Below are 17,661 nucleotides of genomic sequence, written 5' to 3'. Positions count from 1 at the left end.
TCCGAGTAGCTGTAAACTTGCATTAAAAAAAGAGTAAACATAAGTGACACAATAAAATGTACTTAATACATGAGCTCGTGAACATTGTGTACAGGAGAAGTTAATAGAAATAGTTGTCAATTACATCATATAATTTGGTTCTATACTCTTTTGTGTATATGTCCTGAATGCTACCCCTTTGTGATCAACTCTTTGTCCTTCGAATCAAATGGCACAACTACTGCCCCTTGTGGAAAAAGAAAGGACTCTGTAATACTCATAAATATAAAAGGAAAACATCATGTGATGCATCTCAACCTGCGCAAAACAATGTAAAAACCATACATACTACCTACATACTCTCATTATCTAGCAAAGCATAAGTAGCCGAGGGACCCTGTACAAAAGAATTGACAATTCGCAAAAAGAAGCATGCCATCAGCTGTCTAGACAACCATAAAACAATAAGTGGCAAAAGCCCCATCAGAATTGCTAGTCCCCCTTTTGGATATATAAGAATCTGAATTGAGAAAGACCTAGTATTGTGAACCCCGTTTGACAATATTTGAAACTTGAAAGTGTTAGTGAAAGAGGATCTTACCTTGTGTAACCGGAGCGAAACAATCCACAAATATATTAAATTATCTCCAGAGTCATAGGTTCAGAGGTACGTAAGGCATCATGGACCCATGACATTTATGCCGAAAAGTATCCATGTGCTGCAAAACAGGAGCTCATAATGTCGTGCCTACGAAATAATTCACCATATCACGGTCTGCGTACAACATGGAGGGACACACTTCCATAGCCAGTTCCACCAAATACTCCATGTCGTGCCGTAAATATCCGCGGCTTGATCCTGTACTCATGACCTACAATTCATGCTTAAGTTTAGCCTAAATTCAGAGAATTCGATTAAGGTTGATAACTTCAGATCAAAATTCATAAACGAAAACATTTTTCAGAAATGAAAACATTTTAAATCCCTTTTTAGAGTCAACAGTAGCTACGCTTGAATTGCTTTTTAGGAAGAAACATGTCTATGATTGAAAAACTCTACTTCTAAATCAAGGTCTTGAACTTAGCCTCGTCCGCTATTTATCAGTTCACTGAAGTAATCTGAAGAACAATATTTATCATGTCTTGCTCGAAATAAACAGTGGGCGTACATATTACTAAAGGCAACACATTCCGGTTGCAAAGTCAGAAACAAATTATAATTTGTAATTATTATGGTATTACACCATTGTCATAGAACATGCAATTTCAAATATCATTTTCGTCCTGAGCACCATATTGCAACAAGCCACTCATATTTTTCTGAATGAATACTGTAGCAAAGCTCCAATAACGCAGAACAGTAAATGATCCACATGTGAGCTTGATTAGGCAAGCAACCTAGCTTACAAATATTTATTGTGTCCCTCCTTATTACTATAATTTCTCAACATGAACATACAAAAAAACCAAGGGGCCACAAGAACTCCTAAAGTGAAAATTCGTCAATGAGTGCCACGAAAGGCTAGCCATCTAATGATCCATCACACTGTGTAGCATGAAATACAACATTCCTCTTTGATTCGTAGGATTTTAAAAATGTAGGAATAGGAAAAGTATAGGATTGGAGTGGCATGCCCACTTGAATCCTATAGGATTAGCAATGAGTGTTTGATGGCACAGGAAAAACAAAGGAATTGTAAAAAAAGGTTAGAGTGGATGTTAGATTTTCTATGAAATGTAGTACAAAAGATTCCATAGGAAAAATTCCTATGGGATTCAATCCTATGAGTCAAAGGACCAACATAGGAAATAATCCTAAGGATCCAGAAATCCTATGAAATTCCTTTGAATCAAAGGAGCCCTAAAAAGGTGTCCTATTCTACAAAACATGTGCCAACAAAATAGTGAGCGCTGGGGAGAAGAAGGTGTGGATGCTCGACACTAGAAAAAAACTGCACTTTCTGCAGATGCAAAAATCAAACCATGACGGACCTTTTTTCAGAGTGAACCAATTCAGAAATACCTAAACCAATGTGAAGGAATAAACACCATAGCCATATCTCCCCCAACCCATTTTAGTTTTGCAATTTTTAATGGTTTAGATGCATGAAGACATTTAGATATATTAAAATTGAGCACACTCCCAGCCCTCTCAGGCCATTAGCATTTCTAGCCGTTAGATCGCCACTTTTAATCGTTTTGGCCGTCAGATTCGTGCTTAGTCCCACCTAAATCTCGTACGCAGGCGCTAACTCGCGCGTCAGGCTGCGCTGGGCTTTTTGGGCCGCTGCTCCAGTGGCTTTTTTGGGTGTCTCGCGTTCAATTGGGCCTACTGGGCCTTTTCTACCATCCTATCCACCAACACAGCGCACAGGGTGAAACGCCACAGACGAAGCCCTAAACCACGTTCGCGACCTGCTCTATTCCGACTGCGCCGCCTGAGATGGCCTCGGATTGCATTGGCGGCTGCGCGCCGACGCGAGGGGTGCGGCCGGATGGGGGCACGGACCCTAGCGGCGCAGTCGGATGGGGCACGGACCCTAGCGGCGCGGCCGGATGGGGCACGGGCGCCAGCGGCGGAGCCGGTTGGGGTGCGGCGGCCAACAGGCATGAAATTCAATCGCGAACGATGGGATCCTCGAATGCACCGATACGGATACGGGTATCAGTATCGGGCCAATACGGATACGTAAATTCGTCATTTCAAAAAGTGCCAATACGGATACGTTGTAGCTACTCAAAGCAATCTGGAGGAGATGAGAATAATAGATCTTCAGAGATCGGAGAAGAAAGAAAAGGAGATGAGCTTGGCTGGGCAGGAGAAATGGAGAAGAGAAGTGTCCATACATGGCTGCTGCCGTGCTGCGTGAGAGGGGACGTTGGTGAGTAGGAGGAGGAGCTCGTCACTGGCTAGTCGCCGCTGCCGCTGGCCCTAGGACCTGGGTGAGCAGCCGCTGGTGACACAGCTGCCGCCTGGTGTGAGCATGGGAGGGAGGAAAGACGCTGTAAGGGAAAGGATGGGGGGCATTGAGGCACTAGGGTTGTTGGCTGCTTCTTAACTGGGCTGAGTGGGCTCTTACATGGGCTGGAGAAGTATCCAAAACGTACTGGCAAAGTATCCTTCGACTATCGCAATTGTTTTAAATCATTTATTCTTGGATACTCCAGGGATACGTATCGGGGGCGTATCGGAGGAGTATCGGTATCGGATACGGTATCCATACGGATTCGCTGGTCGGCTTAAGTATCCGTGCATTCGAGATGGGATCCATCGACCGCGCGGGATGCAGATGAATCAACGGCCAATCGATCCACCCGACGCGGTCGAACCACCTGCGTGGAAAGGGTGGGACGCGGACGATAGTGGCCGGCGCATCATCACGACTTCTGTTTTTTCTCATATTTTTACATGGTAACATGGGAGCTTTGGACCTTGTGTCTAGACTACAATCTAACCATCAATAGGCAGCAGCTTCATCCGCGTAACACGTAAGCTATCTCCTTCCATGTACCTTCTTGGATTTGCATTGTTTTTAGATGCTTTATGTTTCTTGTGGATGCCATCTTGCTGAACCACGTGACTAGCACTAAATCGCTGAATCAAAGGTGTGTAGCAAACAACGATTGCTACTGTATGGTGTATGCCACGATTGTTGACCCCTTTGTCTGTAGTTTCCAATTTTGTGCACAAATAGTTCAGCAAAATCAAAAGTGTGTAGATGCTAAAGTTATCTGTTTGCTCCACAAAAGATGGGGAGGGATGCTTAGTCATGGCCTCATGGATCACTGTTTCTCGGGGATCATGCATATATATAAGACTGATATGAATTCCTAAATTAATTGATAGCCATGGTTTTATGGGCAGCCAAGGTTTTATGTGTTCTTAATCTACTCTTCGATTAATCTCCATGGATCCTATTGTTATTTGTTTTCCAGTGTTGAAATTTACCTGCTCTGTGTAATAACTCAACTGTGTCGTTGCCTTAACAAGCTAATGGGCAAGAGTTAGTCTCTCATTCATGTTGTTTCATCTTTACCGTGGTAATACAGAAAGTTGGACATCTGACACTGCTTGTAGATATAGTGAAGTACTCCTGGACCATGACCCATCCCTTGCGAAAATGTTTGGCCAATCAAAATGTGACTCCTCTGATAACTGCGGCAATTAGAGGCCACCTCAAGGTAGTGAACCTTCCGCTGGAGCAAGTTTCTGGGTTGATTGAACTACCAAAGGCGAACGGAACAACAATTGCACATACCCTTTATTTTCCTGGTACGGGGAATCTCCAGGCACGACAAAGTGGTTTATCTATTACCACTACCCCAATTTACATTGGATTTGTGTGCACATTTCTAAAAGTAAGGTTGCATGGTCCATTTTTGTAAGGTCATATTTTCTGATCATAACTTATGACAATCACGGTTCTAATTTTATTGTTTAATTCAACAATTCTATTAGCGGTTAGTTTTGCTTATTTCACCTCATTGCATTAAACTCCATAGTTTGAATTTTTTAAATCTACGGATCCTACTTATGCCATTTCATGTTCCTCCACTTCTGGCCTTCTCCATCCGTGACTAACACTACTATATGTATGCAAATAATGTAAGTTCACAAGCTCCAATCCAAATTATGTAGTCGCCATGGTGAGAACTAACAATTGTATTCCTTCTAATTTGGGAAAAATGTTGTTGGTCAATTTGCTTAAAATTTACAAGAACTGAGTAGCCGCCACTTGCTTGCATCATAAAATAGACAGTTTAATTTATGGTATGCTTCGGTTTTTTGTCATACATGTTAATTTGGTAAGAGAATTTGTGTGCAGTTTTAAATTAACTCAATCTGGGAGCTAGCCAATGGATATTTCCTTTGTTCATTCTTAGTTTTGATTTGAGCAATATATATATATATATATATATATATATATATATATATATATATATATATATATATATATATATATATAGAGAGAGAGAGAGAGAGAGAGAGAGAGCTAATACGCTTTGAAGTTTCTTATTGTTTGATCCCCCATTCCGTTCAACTAGAATGGTTTTTTGCTAACTCTACATGCCCTATATAGGCATTTGTTATTTTGCGCTACAGAGTAAGTATACATATTTAACTCTGATTCCATTACCCACTTTGTTGTGCTTCTATGTTGGTAGTTTTGCTAAACTATACTAGCAATAATCCTTGTGTGACAATAATTGTACTGATTACATCATAGCACAGGGACAACTTGAGGGGCTTTCAAACTGCAGTTCGAGAGACAATCTGTTTGTTCTATGGAGGTGTGCTCAATGGACTTATGTTTTTGCTACACTATTCTTCAATAAATAATAGTTTTATCTTTACATTTTCTTCCAAGCGACTTCTTTTTTCTTTTCTTATAACTTTGTACCATCTAATTCCAGTTAGTGATATTTGTTGCGTTAAATCTCTCCTTAGCAGGCCAAAGTTTAGGTAAGGCTAAATCCCGAAGTTGTTTGGTGGAACTTAATTAGCATCAGAATGGCTTGGCTTTCTAGAACAGAAAAGACGACAGTCTTTTTTTTGTCATACTGTGCCTGTTCGGAAACAAGAAGTGAGTGCTTTGTAGTTTTTTTCAAAAAATAATATAACTAGAATGAATGAAATATGTGAGGGTTGAGCTCCTGAGTTGTGTTATTATTTTAATAGTTTTTTTGTTCTTTTTGATGTTCTTGTTAGAAAGTTGGGCAATGGAGACAAAGCTGTTGGTGAGAAGACCTGGATCATGTATGCTTCTGTATCAAGGATTTTTCTCATAGCCATCCCAAGTTGAGCAGTTCTACAACATACAATATTATCAAGAAACATTCTTGTGGCAAGAAGCTCAACAAAATTCTTACAAATTCTCAAGTCAATCATGCATGCTATATATGTATGTCGCAGGTCAGACTGTGTTCATATATATCCCCACAAACATGTTCTTAAGTTGAATGTTTGCCCTAAATAAGAAGCTTAGGAGAATTCTTGTGTTACAAATTTACAATTTACGGCTTTCACGATTTATGCCTAACAAGTAATAAGATTCTACAAGTCATGCCACCTATTATTTCCATCATATTGTGTATTTATTATTTCGTGCTGACTTTGCTATAGTTATGTGTTTGACAATGATCTTGTAATTTGTATGAACAAAACATAGAAGTTCACAATTAACAGGGCTATATATTTTTTGTTGCTTAGTTAAGAGCTAAAAGTTAGTTTTTTGGACTGGGTATGGAAACAATCTATGTTAAGCACGACTATAGTAGTACTCTTACTTTAAACCTTGTGGGCAATACCTACCTTTTCATTATAAAAATGGACGGGTGCGGCAACGCGCGCCATCAATGATCTAGTATACACAACAGCAAGAACAACAAAATAAGAGCTCGCGCGTCCACCTCGAGACTTCATTCAGTTTGAAAAGAAACTGCATAAAATGGAGGTAATAACTGGATAGGGTAAAAAGATGTTACCAGTGATTGTCCACGTTGGCGAGGTTGCAGAGGTGCAGCCACTGAACTGCTCTCATCAGGACACCCAAACCCCATCCATGAAACTATACAAAGCGTCATATCCTTCTTAATCTATCACCAGCCAAAATAGTAAAAGACCAAACATCACCAGTTATAAACTTGGAATGGATTAGATAAAACAAAAGTGCAAAAGGATTATCAGCGACAATGAATACAAGTTGCAAAATAATGAATATAGTGTGAAGAAATACATACCTTCATGTGCTGCTTGCCCTCTACACCGGCCCGCTCCTTCTGCTGTCACCGGCATCCTACCCCTCCCTTGCATCTCACCACATCGTGACAGGAGCGCCGCCTGGAGCTCTAAGCCCACTGCTCCTTGTCCCGTAGCTGGCCTCTCCTCCACCCAGCAGCGCGTGTGCCGTCTGGAGCTCCAGCCTCTCTGCTCCTCTCCTCCCCATCGACCTGAATAAGCAAATACAATGCACCAAAGGACAAATTCAGAGAAAACAATAATCCTATGGATCCTGCAAAAGAAAGAAAATAAGAATCCAAGAACACATAAGCGAGAGTACATACAGGAGGGCACGAGGACGATGGAGAACAACCCTATTGGGCTGGTATAAGAATCCATGACTGGTGGGCTCGCGACCTTCCCATTTGGCTGGGTCAGAATTTGCCGGGCGACCTTTGCTCGCGGGGCGCGCGCAGTACTGGTCAAATATGCATATGGGAGATCATATCAACATCATAGTTAGGAATTACCGCCGAATTTATAGGCGTACAACGCAAGAACTGATCTGAATCACTCAATCTGATGCTTTCACTTCCTGCGTGCAGACACAATTCGCTTAGTGGAGAAACAAATAATGCTCAGGGTTCAGACATGCTGCGTGCAAACACAATTTATTCACCAGAGAAACAAACAATGCCAATGGTTCAGATGCTTTCACACAAACAAATTTTGCCTTTGTTGGTACGGTGTGGTGCATGGGAAGGATATAAAGGGACGAAAGCGACGCATCTGGCAAAACACTTTTGGTGACACATTACCCGTCATTTTGAGTCAATTAATTGATGTCTCGGTCAATTGGAATTCCAAGTCATCAGATCCAAGTCGTCGTTCCTGTGCTCGCTAGTCGGTACTAATATGCAGACCAAGCAGATACTTGCATAATCTGAAAAAAGATACAAACTCTCTTACTGTGCAGTCAAGCTTTTCTGAATGTGACTATATACTAATATGCACCGGCAAATTAGATTGACAAGATGAAACATATAGGCTCCCTTCCTTAGTTTAACAGAGAGAGGGCACAGAGGGGAGTGGGGAGTACCTGCGTGTGGATGGGAGGCTAGACCTCAGCCAATGTCCACCCGTGGTCGTGAGGAGGAGCATGTGGACGACAGCGGCGGCGGGCATCGGCGGTCCTCCTCCGAGCACAACCATGGCGCTGGTGAAGCTCCAACCTACATACACAACACATATAATTTGACTAAGTTCAACTGATGCCGCAAAACCAGTTCCTTCACTGAAAAGGGTAAATAACTTTAGAACCAAATGAGGAGGTTGCTAAATAGATCTCCATCACCATTGTTGTGGAGTTGTCCTTTATCTTAATAATAAGCGTTCAACCACTCCTTTCACTTTTGATCTATCACAGCCGCTAACAGGTTCTTGCTAGCTGAAGTGAACATTCCCTAGCTCAGCAGAAAGTGCACAAAGCATAGTTGGATTCCTAAATATGTACATATGCTTCCAAAAAATTGTTACTCATGGACATAAACAAACTGAATGAAATTCTCACTGGTTCAGACAAATAAGAATTGTATTCCATGTAGGCACATATAAATAAGAATCGGCACAAACACTATGTACGCATAGAGAAATAAGAGCCGGTGCTAGGTAGCTTTATTTATTTGCACGAGGCACACGGGCGAGAGTGAAGCTGCACAAGGAGATACCTTGGATAAGCCGTAAGCGGAGCTGGTGTGTGGGCCGAAGAAGTGCATGATCTTTCAGCAGCCGTCATCCGAGTCGGGGTCCTCCTCCCATGGCTTCTTTGCAGTGAGTCCTCGCGGTGCCTCTATCTCCTGCTAGGCCTGGGCCGCGACGGAGTTGGGCAGCGGACAAGAAGGGTGATGTCTCCAATTCCAAAACTTTCAAAGTACAAATCAAACTCTCTTGAAAAACAAAATATTTCAATGTGTAATTGGTAAATGTGAGATAAAACAGGAAATTCACTTCATATTTTAGCAGATCTTCAGGATGCAGAAGAAGAGACGTGCTCATAATAAAATGAACCGACTCTCTCCATGGTTGCTATTAATTACAATCCTATAAGTGACACTACGGATGCAAATATGTAAACATCTATGTGCATATCCTGATCAATTTGGATTTTATAAAGCTAGATTACCATGTCATACACTGTCAAATCCTACTTGCCTTCTATTGTGGGTTGTGGGTAATTTTAAGCTCAGTAGACACATGGTAGCTCAGATTTGAGCATGACTAAGAGGCAGAAGAGGGATTTGTTAAAATAATCAAGTGGCTATTTTTGGCATGGAGACAACATACGCACCGACCACCGGGCGTGCTCCTAGACTATGACCATGCTCTTAACCCGCGCTGTCCTTAATCTGCGGCCGCTTCCCCCCTCACGATAATGCCTAAGATAACAACAAAAGAACAAATGTCAAAAGACAAAACTAAATTACATTTGGAAAGGTCTTGAGGAGAAAAATCTTTGAGATTTGATGTGCTGAATTTCTCCTGAAAGATGGCATCTGAGAAAAAAAAAGATCCATAGCAGCTCCAAAATTAACAATGATTAACAATATTACCAAGAAAGAATACATATAATTTCCATTTGGAAAGGTCTTGAGGAGAAAAATCTTCGAGATTTGATGTGCTGAATTTCTCCTGAAAGATGGTATCTGAGAAAAAAAAGATCCATAGCAGCTCCAAAATTAACAAGGATCAACAATATTACCAAGAAAGAATACATATAATTTCCATTTGGAAAGGTCTTGAGGAGAAAAATCTTCGAGATTTGATGTGCTGAATTTCTCCTAAAAGATGGCATCTGAGAAAAAAAAAGATCCATAGCAGCTCCAAAATTAACAAGGATCAACAATATTACCAAGAAAGAATACATATAATTTCACATGGCCTTATTATAGCAACAGACATTCGACAAAAGAAAGAACATCAAGACATTTCATCAGGCTGATGGGGTGAATTAACCTGGGCATGGATACATTGATAAACAACATGAAGGAAGGAAGTATGCCCTAGAGGCAATAATAAAGTTATTATTTATTTCCTTATATCATGATAAATGTTTATTATTCATGCTAGAATTGTATTAACCGGAAACATAATACTTGTGTGAATACATAGACAAACAGAGTGTCCCTAGTATGCCTCTACTTGACTAGCTCGTTAATCAAAGATGGTTAAATTTCCTAACCATAGACATGTGTTGTCATTTGATGAACGGGATCACATCATTAGAGAATGATGTGATGGACAAGACCCATCCGTTAGCTTAGCATAATGATCGTTTAGTTTTATTGCTATTGCTTTCTTCATGACTTATACATATTCCTCTAACTATGAGATTATGCAACTCCCGAATACCGGAGGAACACTTTGTGTGCTATCAAACGTCACAACGTAACTGGGTGATTATAAAGATGCTCTACAGGTGTCTCCGATGGTATTTGGTGAGTGGGCATAGATTGAGATTAGGATTTGTCACTCCGAGTATCGGAGAGGTATCTCTGGGCCCTCTCGGTAATGCTCATCACTATAAGCCTTGCAAGCAATGTGACTAATGGGTTAGCTGCGGGATGATGCATTACGAAACGAGTAAAGAGACTTGCCGGTAACGAGATTGAACTAGGTATGATGATACCGACGATCGAATCTCGGGCAAGCAACATACCGATGACAAAGGGAATAACGTATGTTGTTATGCGGTTTGACTGATAAAGATCTTCGTAAAATATGTAGGACAATATGAGCATCCAGGTTCCGCTATTGGTAATTAACCAGAGATGTGTCTCGGTCATGTCTACATAGTTCTTCGAACCCGTAGGGTCCGCACGCTTAAAGTTCGATGACGATTTGTATTATTAGATATGTGATTTGATGAACTGAAGTTTGTTCGGAGTCCCGGATAAGATCACGGACATGACGAGGAGTCTCGAAATGGTTAAGAGGTAAAGATTCATATATTGGAAGGTTACATTTGGACACCGGAATGGTTCGGGAAGTTTCAGATGAGTTTCGGAGTACCGGGGGTTACCGGAACCCCCTGGAAAAGTATTGCGCCTTAATGGGCTTTAGTGGAAAGGAGAGATGGGCCACAAGGGGAGGCCACCCCCTGGCAAGTCCGAATTGGACTAGGGAGGGGGCGGCGCCCCCCCCTCTTTCCTTCTCCCTCTCTTCCTCCTTCCCTCTCTCCCTCTCTTGGAAAAGGAAGGGGACTCCAACTAGGATTGGGAATCCTAGTTGGACTCCCCTATGGCGCGCCCAACCTGGCTAGCCTCCTCTCTCCCTCCCTCCTTTATATACGTGGCCAGGGGGCACCCTAATGCCACAACAGACAATCTCTTAGCCGTGCGCGGTGCCCCCCTCCACAGTTTACCACCTTGGTCATATCGTCGTAGTGCTTAGGCAAAGCCCTGCGCCGGTAACTTCATCATCACCGTCGCCACGCCATCGTGCTAAAGGAACTCTCCCTCGTCCTCAACTGGATCAAGAGCTCGAGGGACGTCATCGTGCTGAACGTGTGCTGAACACGAAGGTGTCGTACGTTCGGTACTTGGATCGGTTGGATCGTGAAGACGTTCGACTACATCAACCGCGTTACTAAACGTTTTCTCTTTCGGTCTACGAGGGTACGTGGACACACTCTCCCGTCTCGTTGCTATGCATCTCCTAGATAGATCTTGCGTGATCGTAGGTAATTTTTTTGAAATACTACGTTCCCCAACACGCGCCGCAGGCCCGCTGACACAATCCGGATTCGGAGGCGTGCGCCATCGCCGTGAGAGGCAGCAGACAAGGGAGATGGACGCGGCGAAACAGCCCATGCGCCGCTGCCGCGGGATGCCGACGGGCCCGATGAGGACGAGCGACTCCTCGCTTGGTCTACCATTGGTCGCTCACGACGGCGGAGACGGACGCTTGCTGCTTACGGCGGAAGAACGCGAAGGTGCACCGACTTGCCATAGAGCAGTTGGAGCTCGAGATGAAGGAGGCAGCGGCGAAGGTGGCTCGGCTCGCCAAGTTGAAGAGACAGCAGGACAGGGCCGTCCGCCGGATGAAGGGGTTGATCGTCCTCTCCGACTCCGACTCCGACTCCGACGACGGTGACGACCACAACTCCACTTCCTCCGACGACCAAGATCCTCCACCAGCCGCAGACGCCTACAGCTACGCTGGCGGCCGGAAGGGGAAAGGCCCGGCGAGGAAGTGGTGAAGACGCTCCTCCTCGTATGTTTATTATTGTTTTTTAGTTGTTGAAGTTAAAAGCTTGTCCGACGATGAACTTCGATGATCTTTTGGATAATGTACAGTTCGTTTATGTGCAATTGTTTGACCTTTGGTGCCAATTTTGTTGTGCGTTGTTTGATCACATAGAGTAGCTCAGGTTGCATACGTAATATGGATATAGGACGCCGGTTATAAGGTATCCGGATATGAGAAGAGAAATTTAAGACGTGTCCGGTCAGTGTCCGCGAACTATCGATTTTACTCTTCACGGTTGTAGATGTTCTAACACCTCAGGCACGAGTGAAGTACCTTGCGGCCACCAACGACTCAAGTTTGTCGTCCATCTTCGGCGGCCCCATGAGAAGACACTAGGAGTTTCTAGGGTATTAGTTGTTGTTTTTTCATTCTTAATTTCAATGTAAGTTTCATAAAAGAATCAAGTAAAGAACATAAGATCTTTAGTTACTTGCTTATACTTAACCGACATAAGTGCTCTGACTTAAACCTTCAATGTTATAAAGCCCATTGTCAGATCAAGCTGGCAAGAGTAAATTCTTACGTGACAACAAAAATGGAGAGAGAAGGCAACTGTGGCTAGTAATTACTAGCTCCGTTCTGGTTTATTGGCTACCACAAATCATATCAATGGATACTATGTTTAAATACGAATATGACGATATAATTATTTTTGACATGTAGTAACATTTTTTTAGTTCAATATTTGGTCAAAATTTGACATAAATTACATAGAGGACCAATAAACTAGGACGAAGGTTGTAAGTTACCCCTATGAAATAAAGATGCTATTAATGATAGTATATTTTTAAGTAAAAGCTTCCAGCTGCTGCCTTCTGATATGTCATTTCAGATATTGATCATACAGCCTGTACTTTTCTCTGAAGTGCAAGGACGAAGGTCGCACTTGTGAGCCGTGAAACGAGCCAGAGAAGTAAATGTACTGGGAGGGCATTCAAGGTTGCCATTGCCAAGACATGTGGTAGTACGACCAAGCCGGTCAATGAAAGCAATGCACGTAGTAGTATTTACCTAAAAGTGGACTGTGCATCCAAATTACGGGAGTACATATTTATATTAAGTAAAAGCAGTGAACAGTTCATGCACATTTGCCTTCCCAGATACTCCTTTGAGTAGAATCCTTTGAGCTGTCTCCTGTACGTGCCGAGGCATTCAAGGTGAAAGTCATCCACAGCTGATGCATGACAATAACTGTACATGCAACGTATATACTCCCTCCTTTTCGGTTTATAAGGCTTATCTTAAAATTTTAGTTTTTTCATTTTATAAGGCTCAATTTAGTTGTTCCCCATCACATGTTCAGATTTCAAGGTGCATTAAATCATTGCATGCAAGTATTAAGAGAAAATTGACCAATACATGTACTTTATACATGCATGTATTGCAATTAATACATTGATAAACATAATTTTTGAGAAAAACAAGAGCATTAATTGGGTGTTTTTGTAAACTATAAAAAGTATTCCACCACTCATCATCTATCTTGGTTGGTGAGATTTTTGAATTGAGTCTTATAAACTGGAAAGGAGGGAGTACAATTTATTATTGCAGAATTTGTTTTTCAGTATATATATAAACGAGGAAAAACATTTGCCATTTTAGTTGAGGAGAAAAGAGTTATCTAGTTAATTAGAGAAAAAATGAACGAAAACCTAGATTACAAACCCCACAAAGGGCACCTGCGGACGTCCTGGCCACTAACAAGACCATGACACAACCAACAACACAACCGGATCATCAACGCCAGCCGAGAGTATCATCGGCATCGTCAATCACACCTGATCGGAGGACTTCTAATTTCCATTGGACAAGCACAAACTTACCAACCGCCAAGAGGTTGCACCGAAGAACAAAGCATTGCCAAATAGTCGACTGAAGTGTTGAGGACATGGCAGCTTCGATATTGCCGAAGAGTGAAAAAGCATGGTGCCCTCATACTCTACTAAGTGTCGCATACGTAGATTTCTTGATATTCTGCACGTGAAGTATCAACGGTTTTTGTTTACTTTCAAATGAGTGAAAAATCTTGGTCTCAGTTCAAATCAATGCATGTTAATCTTTCTAAAAGACAGCGTGACCCTTAAGTTCCAGAGTTTAAAAACACGAGGTTAAAGGGGGAAGTTCCCTCTTCGTTGTTGGTAGGTGGGAAGATGTGAACCCATGTGGCTTAAGAGGAAACAGGACGCAGTTGGCATTGTGCTAGGAGGCTCTTCCCAAGTTTCGAAGTTTTTACCCTATGTGACCACATCTCTAAGTTATCAAAAATATATTAGTTAGGGCAGTAGAGACCTTGAAGTCAAGGTTTGAGAAGACATTTGCATTACGTGCACGTGAGATTTTCCATAATATGATAAGAATGATGAACAAGGCATCACAAGAGTGTTCCGCAACCATAAAACTGCTAATCTCAATGCGATATCTCGGGCTTCTGCTGTTGATTAAAAAATTGAAGCGCATTCATTTCAAGCATCCGGAGGACAAACCTGCGGGCAACTTGCGGCTTGGTGTGGCAAACATGTGGCCAGATCGTTCTTGTGAAGATTGTGCTTACTGCCATTGCGATTTATCATCTAACACTGCTTGACGTGCCAGTTGAGGTTAAAAAGATGATTAATAATTTGAGATGACCTTATCTTTGGGCAGGATGTGATAAGGTGACTAGAGACAAGTGCAAAGTTAATTGAGAGTTGGTTTGTAAGCCCGAATTTTGTGGTGTTATGGGTATTCTTAATTTGGAGAAGTTCACCACTATGTTTCGTGCCAGATGGATTTGGTATGAATGGGCGGACCCCCAAAGACTTGGCTTGGTCTTGGATCACCATGTAATGATAATGATCATGGCATCTTTGCGCTGGCCATCAAGGTAACTGTTCGAGACAGAAACAATGATTCTCCTTGGCTTGAGGACATTAGACCGAGAGACATCGCCCCGAAGATCTCCGGGTTCTCTCGCAAGAAGAGTTGTATGGTTAGCAAGGCTCTACTGGATAACTCATGTGTCCATGAAATTGTCACCTATCTTGGCGTTTCCTTGGAACACATTCAGGAGTTCGCCATCCTCTAGGAGAAGAATGCTAATATTCACATGTCCAAAGGAATTCAGGACAGCATCACTTGGAAATTCACTTCAATGGGGAGTATTTCGTGTCCTCGGCGTACATGGTGCTATTTGCTGGGCTGACTTCCATTGCACTGTCCCTAAGGTTGGCGGGTTTGCCCCCCCCTAAATGCAAGTTCTTTGCCTAGCTTGTCATAAAAGATTGTGTGTATTTTTCTTTTCCGAAAAGAAGGAATACCTGCGGCCTCTGCATCGAGCGACGCACAGAACCATTTTATTATATTATCTCATAGAACCCAACAAAACAAATATATGGATCAACCCAAAGCCACCTTCCCGGCAAGTACTCTCGCTACACCTACAATCTTGATGACATGCCCCAACTGCGCATAAATACACAACATCTATTCCGGTTGCCTCATCAAGCCGCCCGCTAGCAAGCTGAGAGCACCAACTGGTCTAGCTAGATCCTCTCCGTGCACTGCATGTGCACGCTCTAGGATCATCTGCCGCCATCTTCTGCCGTCCAACATTCACCTCGCCAGACCATACTACCGTCGACGTCACCATGCCGCTAGACAGTGCCATAATAAAAGATCATGTGTGGACGATATATGGATTTCTCTGCTGTGCTTGGGCGAATTGTGGGTTGTGTCCACCATGTAAGCATGTCCAGGAGTCTGTTGTCCACCTCGTTTGTCAATGCTGATACACGCGACGGGTCTGGTAGAAAGTAACCACTTCGCTTTGGCTCCATCATATCATGGATTCAGATTCGAGTCCGATAGCCTCTGTGAAGCAGTGGTGGATCAAGACGGCGAACTTCAAGGACCAAAACTAAAAGGCCATCACATCCTTGACAATGCTTGTTTTTTTTCGACAAAGGATGGATTTTATTGTCTCAAAATAAAGCATCATGAGGGTATAAGCACAATGAGCACACAGCTGACCTCTGCATAGCTAGTGTGTACACCTCCAACATCAACACATGCACACAAAAACAAACCAGCAATAGCAAAGTCATATAAGACTAAAGCTACGCGTAGGTAAGGAAAAAGAAAAAACCCAAAGCGATCTGCTCTGCAATTTGGAAAGAGCGAAATGCCAGAGTCTTCCGCAATCTCAACACCCCGATGATGTTGACTGTAACGAAGATCAAGGAGGAGGGCCGTTTGTGGGCTTTGGAGGGGCTACACACTTGAGTATTGTAATTCCATGAGAGTAATTTTGTTGTTTCCAAATTTCCCACTGAAATTCGTGTGGTACCATTGAAATGACTGAAATATTTTGTACTGGAATGACTGAATTTTCGGTGAAATAAAGTTGTCTCCATAGGCCTGCTTCCGTAATAAAAACGATGTTATTAGAGCACATCTATAGCTCTTAAAGCTCAGTTAATTGATTGATGAACTTCCAGCCAAGAACCACATGCATGCTGCATGATCGCAGAGAGTGAGTGAGGAGGGGGAGCGCATTGACGAAGAGAGACTTCCAATTTGTTTGATTTCGCATCAATACTGTGGAGGAAAAAAACGCAAGGACCTCTCGTTCCTCCACCTCCCTATATGAAGCCCATCAGAGCCCTCACTGCCAAATCACTCTCCTTCCTCTGCCCATCTTCCCACCATTCAGGTTTTCAGAGTATCTCTTATCGTTTGTGTTCCGTTTGCAAATTCTTCTCCGTATACGATACTATTTGATCTGTTGACACCTGCTGATCTTGCATCATGTCCGTGTCCACAGTGCGATCGAGGTGGCGAGTCATGAGCAGCGGCAACAATGGCGGGAGGAACGGGGGGCTGGAGCTCAACCTGAACCAATCGCCTCCGCCGCCCCTGGCCGCAGCAGAGAGGATGGATGTGGACGGCGGTCATGATGAAGACGTTGACGACTACAGCAACGGCTCGTCGTCGCCTAGCTCGTGTGTGTCGTCGGATGATAGCCATGGCGGCTGGGAGCCGTCGCCTATGGTGATCGGAGCGTGCGAGCGGTGCCTCTTGTACTGCATGGTGACCAAGGAGGAGTATCCCATCTGCATCAACTGCAAGCAGCCCTTCCTTGTGGACGTCCTCCCTGCCGGCGACGACAAGAAGCATGGCAAGCGCCAGTAAAGGAGGCGATCGAACTCAGTCGCTGTGCCCAGTGGATGCTCATAGCGATGGTTTAGCTCAGTTTTGGCGCACGGATCTTGGCGCGGGCTGGGGACTGAAAGCCGTTAGATTGTCCGGTGGCAAGTACTAGTAGCTTACTAATAGTAGTTAATTCCCTTCATGATTCATGGCCCAGTCTGTGTTAATCAGTGTCTTCGATAGTTATTTCCTGTCATAAGTCAGCGCTTTTATATGTAAAAGCCCCTTAATAAAGGAGATTTTCCCTGGATAATGCAGTTTGTTTATGCTTTGTTTTTTGTGGGGTGGCAGTTTGTATATTCTAACTAGCCAGCTACGCGCCCCTGCGTTGCTACGGGAAACTGTGGTGAACAATTGCAAATGACAAAATAAACAATTATCGTTATTCTTTACTAGCACATATGCCTGTGCATTGCAACGGGAGATAAAATAGTATGCATTTAAAGTCAATGAAAATTATGTGTACA

General features: G+C 42.9%; 1 protein-coding gene and 2 long non-coding RNA genes across 3 annotated transcripts; 1 reads left to right on the top strand and 2 right to left on the bottom strand.

Annotated features, from left to right (window-relative positions):
- Positions 1 to 665: 665 nt before the first annotated feature.
- LOC123099720 (uncharacterized) lies at positions 666 to 6,795 on the bottom strand. The gene is made up of 3 exons (XR_006448220.1): positions 6,721 to 6,795; positions 6,466 to 6,576; positions 666 to 851 (listed from the first exon to the last, which is right to left on the bottom strand). It is a non-coding gene; the product is annotated as an uncharacterized lncRNA (long non-coding RNA).
- A 779-nt stretch (positions 6,796 to 7,574) lies between these two features.
- Positions 7,575 to 9,266, bottom strand: LOC123099719 (uncharacterized). The gene is made up of 4 exons (XR_006448219.1): positions 9,048 to 9,266; positions 8,428 to 8,622; positions 7,800 to 7,932; positions 7,575 to 7,643 (listed from the first exon to the last, which is right to left on the bottom strand). It is a non-coding gene; the product is annotated as an uncharacterized lncRNA (long non-coding RNA).
- Positions 9,267 to 16,678: 7,412 nt separating this feature from the next.
- On the top strand, positions 16,679 to 17,432 carry LOC123099718 (protein GL2-INTERACTING REPRESSOR 2-like). Its single transcript, XM_044521822.1, has 2 exons — positions 16,679 to 16,697; positions 16,809 to 17,432. Exon 2 carries the CDS (start codon positions 16,829 to 16,831, stop codon positions 17,174 to 17,176), a length of 348 nt encoding a protein of 115 aa, XP_044377757.1. The 5' UTR covers positions 16,679 to 16,697; positions 16,809 to 16,828; the 3' UTR covers positions 17,177 to 17,432.
- Positions 17,433 to 17,661: the final 229 nt, after the last annotated feature.

The sequence above is a fragment of the Triticum aestivum genome, chromosome 4D (assembly GCF_018294505.1).
Source record: "Triticum aestivum cultivar Chinese Spring chromosome 4D, IWGSC CS RefSeq v2.1, whole genome shotgun sequence".
Lineage (NCBI taxonomy): Eukaryota > Viridiplantae > Streptophyta > Magnoliopsida > Poales > Poaceae > Triticum > Triticum aestivum.
This window is presented reverse-complemented; position numbering and strand designations above follow the sequence as displayed.

Bases quoted from the DNA above. Each gene is read 5' to 3' on its own strand.
- LOC123099718 (XM_044521822.1), top strand. From the start codon at position 16,829: ATGAGCAGCGGCAACAATGGCGGGAGGAACGGGGGGCTGGAGCTCAAC.